At 40.0% G+C, this 10808-nt stretch overlaps 1 protein-coding gene across 1 annotated transcript; it reads left to right on the top strand.

The window, feature by feature from the left end:
- Positions 1 to 4165: 4165 nt before the first annotated feature.
- Positions 4166 to 10583, top strand: C1QTNF7 (C1q and TNF related 7). The gene is made up of 3 exons (XM_077814631.1): positions 4166 to 4301; positions 6321 to 6566; positions 9774 to 10583. The coding sequence occupies exons 2-3, from the start codon at positions 6329 to 6331 to the stop codon at positions 10403 to 10405; spliced, it is 870 nt and encodes a 289-aa protein (XP_077670757.1). The 5' UTR covers positions 4166 to 4301; positions 6321 to 6328; the 3' UTR covers positions 10406 to 10583.
- The last annotated feature ends 225 nt before the right edge of the window (positions 10584 to 10808 follow it).

Below are 10808 nucleotides of genomic sequence, written 5' to 3'. Positions count from 1 at the left end.
GTTATTGAAACGGAACCCCTAGATACTGAACCCGGCCCTTGTTGCTCCCAACTCTGACGGGCAGAAGGGTTACATACACATGTATTTGCTCTTGTTATGCACGGGTGTGGTACTGTGGCACAAGAAGTAAAGCAGTGGAAAGTCAGCCCTTGTGTGTGAGTGACTCACACTCACACACATGCATTTTCTATTACTTTTGGTCTTTTGTCTCTTCCTATGCCTTTCAGGCTCTGCCATGTTCTCTTTCCTGCCCTCTACCTCTATCTCCCTTGCTCCCCTTCCCTTTCCTTGACTGTATTATCCCCTTCTGCCCCATTTGTGACATTATGGCTAGGATTATAAATGTATCTTGTTTGGTAAGGAAGAATGTTCTAGTGCAGGGGCCCTCAATCTGATGGACTCTGGCAAGAGTATAGAGAAGTGATTATGGGAAACCTGAAAGGATCAAGCCAGTCTGAAGTAAAAGAAGGCAATGGGAGTTATCTGCCTAACTCACTTTTGTAAATTCCATTAGGTGCCTGTCTGTATCTTTTGGTACCTAAACACCTTTGTAAACCTGGGCCCCAGATATGTCATTAAACCTGCAAACTGAGGGGCATCATAGAGCTCTGCTCTGGCGATCTGCACTATCTCTGTTTTTGGAAAGGTGAAGGAAACCCTTCAGAAGCAGCTCTTTTCAGACACATACTTGTGTCGTGAGTTTTCTAGTGTTAGATAATGAACATTCTTTTTTGTAAGACACTTTCATTTTCCCCACAAGGCTGCTGCAAATTGCATGAGTGACTTTTCTAGATTCTGAGCTTTTTGGTGTCAGGAACAAAAAAGCACAAAAAGACATCATGATTTAATTTTTTGTATGTGTTGGCAGTAAAATAACTGTCCATGTGTGCCGGCCCAAATATTACAAATACACGTGGCTATCCAGGCCAACATAGAGAGTCAGCCTAGCTCACAGCAGGGATCCAGAACAGCTTGTAGGGCAGCTTTTAGCAAAATAGCTGGGACCAGAAAGAGCCAGATTGTTTGGAATCAGAATGAAAACTAAAATGAACCCCACCTTGATGGTCCTCAAACCACGCACAGTGAAACCATAGGCAAATTGATTTTATGTCCCATGTTTTCCATGTGTCCATGGCCATGGAATTGGACACACAGTCATGGAATCTGGCTGCAGAATACACTTTCATTCTTTTAAAAAAAAAAAGTGTACTGAAGCATGGGATGAGAGTTTAAATGTCAGCATTGTTAACTAGGCCATTACGGATCACTTTCTCAGAAAGATTTACCTACTGTACCTATCTGTTATCTTCAGTGGCAGATATCTTTGGGGATATTGGGGCATTATTGGGGTGGGAAACAAAAGTTCATTCTATCCAAAAAGTTTCAGGTCACCTCTCCCCTTATTACACAAGGTGGAAGTAAAGAGAAAATGCAGAGCTTCTGTAATCTACTGGTCTGTGTGTATTGCACATTTCCCACTGTGTCTGATTCATAGAGCATGCAAGTCTGTTACAGTGCCCAGCTCTGGAGTCTGTATCCTATAGCTGTAGAGTCTCATGCTTTCAGCAGCGGAGGTCCCTGGTTCAATTGTCAGTGCATCGATAGAGATCATCACACTTCTGCTGCCTCTTGCAAGCTAGAATGCTAAACTGCCAGAAGCCTCAACTGCATCCTGTGCAAACCTCCAACTTTCTATTCCAACATATTCTATAATGCAGAACAGCGATGCCTATGCAAAATTTTTGTGACACAATTTGTGAGTAGTATAAAATATTGTTAATCCCTTTTGACCTGAGCGAATAGTCAGTGTTCGGAACCCTGAGGGTGTTCCAGTTGAGAGTAGAAATTGACAATAGAGTCTGGTATTTTCTTTGATACAGTCTTGTTTATTTACTAGGAATGTACAAAGTTCTGCTTCTCCAAATGCAGGAGAAACCAAAGCCAAAAGGAGAGAATTTCTTTCCTTACAACCCCTTTTCAGCTAGCACGAGACCCAGAAGCCCCCTCTCTGGATTTTTCCAGGGTCATACACCATGCTTGTCCAGAGTGTCCATCTCTAAGTCTTGCTTCAGTTTGTCTGTTCCTGTGTCTGTATGATGGGGTATACGAACCCCACATTGGGATGAAAGGGGTTATCATTAACACTGTGTGCTTGTGTAACCCATGTGCCTAATATGGAGATATCTCTTTAAGAGACCCTTTCGGTGGGGAGGTAGGAGTGAGCTGTGTCTGGGTCATTGTTGCTAGGCAGATTAAGCACTCCACATCCAGAAGCTTCTGGAATTGGGTGCGGTAGTTTTGGGTATGCTCCAATAGGTTCCCTGTTGCTGGGGTCAGACTTCATGAGGGCAAGCAGTGGGGGCAGCTGCTTTGCAAAAGGCCATGTGCCCTGGGTGAGTTGGGAGAAGCTGAGCCCAGGACCAGGAAGCCGGCTGTTGTCCCTAACTCTGAAGCATTTTGCAGCAGGTTAGTGATATTGTTAACCCTCTAACAGGGAAGCATGGGCAATGCTAATTATAGGGAGGGAAAAATAACTTCTATTTTAATTGTATGCTTTGAATGTCTTGATTTTAGCCAAACTGTTCCAGTTAAATTGTCTCAACTAGTCTGAATCACCAACTTTTCTTTAAATGTAGAAATGGGGAAAAAGTCATTTCAGTTTTGCTATTCTCAGTTTTCCATTTTTTTGTAACAGGGTTTTCTTTAACCAATCACTCACTTAAGTGTATAGATTTAATCAGTTAGCTGACTGGCTATCAGTGATTTCAGCAGCGGAAGAGATTCCTACAAGCAAGTGGAGGAAAGATGTTGTTTTAGACTCAGCAGACTGTGTAGATTTGTTGATCAAAGACTCTAACTGAGGGCATGCCTACACTTGCAGATGTAGAGCACTTTGAGTTAAACTAGCCTTCGGAGAGCGCAGTAGGGAAAGCGCTGCAGTCTGTCCACACTGACAGCTACAGGTGCATTGGTGTGGCCACATCAGCAGTCCTTGCAACAGCCACAGAGAGCGGTGCATTGTGATAGCTATCCCAGCATGCAAGTGGCTGCCACGTGTTTTTCAAATGGGGGGGTGGAGTGGAGTGTGACAGGGAGTATGTTGTGTGTATGTGGGGGGAGAGAGAGTGGGTTTTTGGGGGGCTAAGAGCATGTCAGCTTACTGTCTTGTAAGTTCAGACAGCAGCAGACCCCCCTCCTCCCCCGCCTCTCTCTCACACACAGCATTTCACAGTAATGGTTGCTTGTCTCGGAGCAGATAAGCAGCCGGTTGTCAGAAACGGAGCTTTCAAAGGGCATATCCACATTCCTACAGCAAGTTCAAAACAATGACAAGAGTGGCCACTTGATTTAAGGGGATTATGGGATGTTTCCGGAGGCTGATCAGAGCTCAGTAATGCAACACCTCGTTCACACTGATGCTCAGGCATTTCAGCCAAGGCGCAACAAACGTTAATCTTCTCTTCAAGGTGGAGTACCAGGAGCGCTTTAGCCGTGGAGTCAGCACGCTCTATGTGCCTTGCCAGTGTGGACAGGTAGTGAGCTAGGGCGCCTGGGGCTGCTTTAATGTGCTCTAACTCACAAGTGTAACCAAGCCCTGAGACTTAGATGAACAAAACCTAAGCTTTCAGGAACTTTCAGTTTCTTCTCGCTGTATTTCTGTGGGGACTGAACTGTTCAGATTTAAATTTGTTTTTTTTAATTTATGTTTATGTATAACTGTGAAGGTAATGTCTGTAGATTATAAAATAGCCATGTCATGCTATAAAAATTATGTTATTATTCTTTATCATAAGATTTTATAAAGGTATTTAATTAAATTCATTTCTTTAGTTCCTTTTGGGACCTGAATGTTGGGAGGCTGACCCTGTACGATCCTTGCTGAAAATCCTTAGAGACTGAACTCTGGGTCTCTAGCTACTTTCTGTGGGAGTTGGTTTTGTTTTGTTTTTGTTTTGTTTTGTTTAAGGTACTGGAGACGGGAAATGAAGTGAACTCTAGCCCACCCAAACGTTACACTTGTTCTGGCTTCGAAGATATGCAGAAAGAGTGGACTCCTGAAGTTTGTTTCCTTGATGGAAAAGAAATTATTTGGCACAGATGACTGACATCATTTCCTAATCTAAATTATTAACAAATATGTGTTCTTTGGAAGAGGGATACCAGATATGAAAAGCAAAGTGCATCTTATAACTCACGGATTTAGTTCCAATTTTAGTACTCTAGTAAAACAGCTGTGATCAAACACTCTAGTCATTCTGTGTTCCTTCCAAAATTACAAGAACCAATCACTTAAACTAAAGGTGAGTCTCTCTGTTAGCTGTCAACAGTAAAGGGACTAAAGCACAGTTAACCAATTCTGATTCCATCCAGTACAGAGCAGTAGCATACATACATACATACTAGCCAATTCGTTACACACACGTTTATTTGTACTGTCCCCAAATACTCATTTGCCATTCTGTAGCTGCTTTTTTTTACCCTCGCCCTCTAGAGATGCTGTGCATGCATTCCCAAAGCCGCCACTCTGTCATCTCATGGGCTTCTTTAGTACTACATGCTGAGGATGCATTGGTCATGTAGCTCTGGGAATTGGACAAGCAAAGTTGTTCCTTTTTATCCAGCTGCTCTCAAACATAAAAGAAAGCCTGCTCATATTTATACCTTGCTCTTAAATGCAAAGAGTCATATTCTTCCCTGATTTAGACCCTGTATGGTTCTGGTAACTTCAGTAGGGCTGCAAGTGGTAGAAATCAGAACAAAATTTCATCCAAAGTCTCAAGTGTTGGTTGCTAACTACCATCAGCAGTTGTCACTTATTGCTCTTGCAATAAGCACCTATCTCTTAACCCAATTGTTAAAGATCAATTGTGTCTGCAATGGCTGACCCATTCTGTAGGTGCCTATCAAATTTCAATAAAGTTATTAGTACAGTCTCCTTGCCATTTTTGGTACGGGATTGTGTATGACAATCAAGTGACACAATAGCCCTAAAGGATCTGGAGCATTTCTCTTTTGCTCAAAAAACATTGTATTTGGTTCTTTTGTCAGTCTCCACTACCACCTGACCATATTCTCTCTCTCTCTCTCTCCATTGCCATTCCATTTCATTTATATTTAGTAAAATAACTAAGATGCATAGTAAAATTTGTATTTATCTGGTGACTCAGTGAAAAAGTTTTTTTCCCAAAGGAGCTGATACGGGCCTGCTATACACCAAATGGAAACTCATGAATTATAAAGGACTGTAAATGGCTCTGGTTTTACAAATAAATTATCACATGACGAACTAGTATGACCAATAGGGTGCCTAGATATTGTGGAGAGAAGTGAGTGAGATGTGGATTCTCTGGGGAAGTAGTCTGATTCTTTGTGCAATTTGCCTGAGTGTTTCATTATAATAAAGCCATAGATAGCATATAAATGGATTTCTTTGATTCCGTCATTCCATTTCTTTTTTTTGCCAGAAACTGTGATTTTCTTATAAGCTATAAATTAGCACTGCAGAGATGGATAATTCCACATAAATACTCTGATCTGGACACTGAAATAGAAAAAATACAACTCTATTTCCAGAATCACAACTCACACTAGTTTCAGGCCAGTCAATCGTAGGTAACACTGATTTAGGACATTGTTGTATGTAAGGAACTGCAAGTTCTTGGCAGCAGGTTACTATTGTAAGCTGTTTCTTCTTTCATCATATGGTATATTATAAAACCAAAAGGCACAAATGTAAAAATCTCTGATTATTTAATCATGAAGACCGACAACTAATAAAAACCAAAATACTCTTGTGAAAGCATGTTGGGAGACTATGCAATGTAGATCAGTTTGTATCCCATTCAGAAGCAGACTGGAGAACAAGTGTGAACAGTCTATTCTATTCAGACTTGACTCACAATCCCAGAGTAGCTGGCTGATTCTTCCTCAGTTACCACAGTGAAATAGTTAACTGTACTGTAAACATGAGGATTCAGAGTTAAATTCCCATTTTCTTAACTGACTTCACACCTCTTTTAAGGATATTGTTTTTATCTGTCTGTAGTCTCAGTGTGACACACTGCATCATTCAGATGTGGAAGATTTTTCTTTACATAAAGAAGGCTTGAAAATTAAATGAAATCTTTAAATTCTTCAGAAACTGGTGGGGTCACTACAGCATTGCTAGTTCAGTGTGCTGCCCTGCATTGGCTCAATCCATATTATGTTTAGGATTTTAAAAGTGTGAAGTATATATGCCTATAATCTAAATCAAAACCATCTGAAGGCTTTAATGACAAGATATGCATTCATGGTCTGTACATATGTATTTTTTCCAGAGCCAAGGATGTTTGCATTGCTTTACATTACAAGTTTTGCCATCTATACAAGCGGACAATCTCTTCACAACCAGCTCAAAGGAGAAAATTACTACACGAGATATATTTGTAGCATTCCTGGCTTGCCGGGCCCTGCAGGTCTCCCTGGAGCTATTGGATCACCAGGGCCCCATGGGCGTATTGGTCTTCCAGGAAGAGATGGTAGAGATGGCAGGAAAGGAGAAAGGGGTGAAAAAGGGAATGCAGGTATTGAATATTTGTGCTAACTAATGGAAAAAACAAAACAAAGAAACCAACAACCAGGATCTTCTCCTGGAACTTACTGTATTTTTTTAAATTTTATTTATCAGTGACTTCCTGAGTATAAAATACTAGCAAATATAAATGTAAGATACTGTTATGTATGTATGTAACAAAAAATGACAACTTATATCAGATTTAAACTCATAAAACAAGAACACTGAATCTCCAGGGTGAAACTTCATTATTATTATTTATTATAATTTACAATTTATTATTCATTTAGCTGAAAAAAAATTAAAAATGTTAAGGTGGAGTTAAGGTTGAGATTATCTATCAGTAACTTAAAGTTAAAACATTACAGATGTTGTAATTATCCCAAAAACAATTATAAGCACAGGAAATTCAGACTTAAGGTGAAACTTAAAAGAAATCCAAGCAAGTTAAGAAAATAAATAGTTAGTGCACCCAAGCGACATTAACTTCATCCTGAAATGATACATTTAATAACCATTCAATTAAGATTAGCGTATCATAGTTTTGTAGTTCCAGATTAGATTAAACTGAATGTTAAAGACACATTAGATATTCTGGGTTTTTTGTGTGTGTGTGCCCTAATTAAGTACTTCCAGACCTTAACATGTTTAATTTTGGGGGGTCTACTCACCTGTATAAAGTTACTCATGTGGATGGACTGTTTGCAAGATCCGGGCCTAAATGAACACACAACACAATAAGTAATAGGGGCAAACAATGTGTGGAAGATAAGAGGAAAGGAGAGTGTGTGTGTGTGAGAAAAAAAAAGTTTTCATAGTTACAAATAGTAAATTATTATGTGTAATTCATGTTCCTCAAAATGCATGCACCCTTTTAAAAACTTCCTACCCTATTTGTTTCTAAAACATCCCTGGTCAGCCAAAGGACATGGTCAATATTAATGTACAATTTTCTTTATTAGTGAATCACTCCAAACCTTGTCCCACCATTACCCCTTTTCTTGTTGCTTTAAATCATTTTTCAATATTTGTTTTTTAAATTTTGATATAAAATCTCACCACATTTGTGGTGGTATTGCTTCTTATTTGTTACATAAGGTCATCCTTTGTTTTGGAGACATCCCTCATGAGATTTTGATTTTAAAAAATGGAACAATATAAAATTAACGAGGCACACATTAAATGGATTAAAAATTCATCAATGAGCAGATGTGTTTCTAATGGGGTCCTGAAGGGATTAGTTCTTGGCCTTACACTATTTAATATTTTTGTCAATGTTCTAGATGAAAACAAAATCATCACTGATAAAGTTTGCAGTGACACAAGTTGAGGGAATGGTAAACAAGAAAGAGGACAGGTCACTGATATAGAGTGATCTAGATCATTTAGTAAGCTGGGTGCAAGCAAACAATATGTATTTTTAATATGGCTAAATGTAAATCTAGTAACAAAGAATGTAGATCATTCTTGCAGGATGGAGAACTCTGTCCTGGGAAGCAGTGACTCTAAAAAAGATTTGGGGGGTCATGGTGGAAAATCAGTTGAACATGAGCTCTCACTGAGGTGCTGTTTCCAAAAGGGCTAATGCGATAGTGGAATGCATAAATAGGAGACTCTCGAGTAGAAGTAGAGAGGTTATTTTTATCTCGATATTTGACCCTGGTGTAAGTGCTGTTGGAATACTGTGTCCAGTTCTGATGCCCACAATTCAAGAAGGATGCTGATAAATTCTGGTGCAGAGAAGAGTCACCAGGATTAAAGGGTTAAAAAACATCCCTTATAGCAATAGACTCTGTAGCCCAATTTATTTGCTTAACAGAAGGTTAAGGGATGACTTGATTACAGACTCTAAGTATCTACATGGGAAACAAATATTTGATAATGAGCTCTTCAATCTAGCAGAGAAAGGTATAACATGATCCAATGGCTGGAAGTTGAAGCTAGATAAATTCAGACTGGAAATAAGGCATAACACTTTAACAATGAAAGTAATTAACCATTGGAACAATATACCAAGGGTTGTGGTGGATTCTTCCTCACTGACAATTTTTAAATCAAAATTGGATGTTTTTCTAAAAGATCTGTTCTAGGAATTTGGTTTTTTTTATGGCCTGTGCTATACAGAGGGTCAGAATAGATGATCGCAGTGGTCCCTTCTGGCATCTTTGAAAACATAGGTAACTATTATAGTATAATACGTATAATATTATATAGACATAAGAAAAGTACAGTTTAATAGATTGAGTTCAGTTGAGAGGTACTGTTTAATACTTTGGTTGTCAAATGTCTATGCCATATGCAGCGGTCCCCAGACTTTTGAGGGTCACACCCCCCATACCCACCCCAGAGCCCAGAGGGGAGCCGTGGCTTGGGGGCAGGGTGGGAGAGGCTGGAGTAGAGCTGCAGCCAGGCTATGGTGAGGGCCGGCAGCCGGGCCCATGGCCAGATGCAGCTCTGCTCCTGGCCTGGCCCCCAGCCTCAGCCCCGGGCCAGGAATGGAGCCGTGGCCAACAGCCTAGGCTGTGGGCTGGAATGGGGCTGGGAGCAGAGCCATGCTGAGGACTGGACTGGGCACCAGGCCAGGAGCCATCAACGTGTCTGGAGATGGGACCAGAACAGAACTGGAGGCGGGGAGGAGGCTGGGTGGTGCTCCCTCCTTCCTCCCATCTCGTGGGGGCTGGCCTGGGTCCCGCCATGCCATCTCAGATGTTCCTCCACTCCCTGCTGGGGGCACGCCGGGACCTCTGCCATACAGTAACTGGAAGTTTTAAAGAATTTCCAGTCTAAAAAATATAAGCTATTTCTTGTCAATAGTGACATAACTTACTAATAGAATTTTCAAGCTCTTATGGCTATATCCTGTCATTGTTCTGCACACAGAACTTCCATTAAGAATAAATGGAGTTTTACCTTTAAATAAATAAATGCCAGATTAAGGTCCTTAGTATTAATATAATGTCTCACCCTTGTTTGACATTTGATGAATTTTATGCATTGTCAGTGCACACAAAAACAAAAATAGACATGTTTTTTAAATCTCAAATTCCATTCTAAGTGTGGGGTGTTTTTGAAAATCTGACAAGGATTACACCAAACCAGTTTAATTATATATTTAATTTTGTTCAAACATATCCAGGAGCTCATGGAATCATTTGCTTTGCCACCTACAAAAGAGATTGTGTATGTAATAATTAACTAATATAAAATGTTTTTCAAGGTTTAAGAGGCAAGACTGGACCTTTAGGAACAACTGGAGATAAAGGAGACCCAGGACAGTTTGGTAAAAAAGGACCTACAGGATTGGTTGGTGCCAAAGGCGAAGTGGGTCCCGCTGGACCACCTGGGCCTAAGGGAGATAAAGGAGAACGAGGAGAACGAGGTGTACCAGGGATCTGTAAGTGTGGAAGGATAGTGCTGAAATCTGCCTTTTCTGTTGGCATCACCACGAGCTACCCAGAAGAAAGATTACCAATCATATTCAATAAAGTCCTTTTCAATGAGGGTGAGCATTACAGTCCGTCCACGGGGAAATTTATATGTGCTTTTCCAGGGATTTATTACTTCTCTTATGAGATCACCTTAGCAAATAAGCATCTTGCAATTGGGCTGGTTCATAATGGGAAATACCGAATAAAGACATTTGACGCTAACACAGGAAACCATGACGTAGCTTCTGGATCCACGGTGATCTATCTTCAGGCAGAAGACGAAGTGTGGCTTGAGATCTTCTACACTGACCAAAATGGTCTCTTTGCAGATCCCACTTGGTCAGACAGTTTGTTTTCTGGATTTCTCTTATATGTTGATACAGATTATCTCGATGCCTTATCTGATGACGATGAACTGTGATATGGGAGATGTCAAAACTTCTCCAAACAAACTAGACAATCTGACACAGGATTTGATTTGGAGTGTATAGGAGACAAAACAATAATGATATGAACTGTAATTTTATTTTTGTTTTGATGGGACCACAAATCGAATGTGGAAGAAGGTTTCCAGCCTCTATGCAGGACATTTTACCAAAGAGCAGGGATAACAAAATTAATTATATACTAATGAATGACTGTCACTCCAGACCTGCATCCTCTTAAAGATTATGTTTATAATAATATTTAAACAAATTTAAGATAATGTACATCAAATTTTATATAAAAATATATTGAGTTGTGAAGTGACTGATAGAGTGATATTGACTTATTAAACCTCTGGATATTTTGTATTTGTTATTAAAGGAAAATTGAATGCCTGA

Source organism: Eretmochelys imbricata, chromosome 4 (genome assembly GCF_965152235.1).
Source record: "Eretmochelys imbricata isolate rEreImb1 chromosome 4, rEreImb1.hap1, whole genome shotgun sequence".
Lineage (NCBI taxonomy): Eukaryota > Metazoa > Chordata > Testudines > Cheloniidae > Eretmochelys > Eretmochelys imbricata.
The sequence above is the reverse complement of the archived record's forward strand: the minus strand, read 5'-3'. Positions and strand labels throughout refer to the sequence as shown.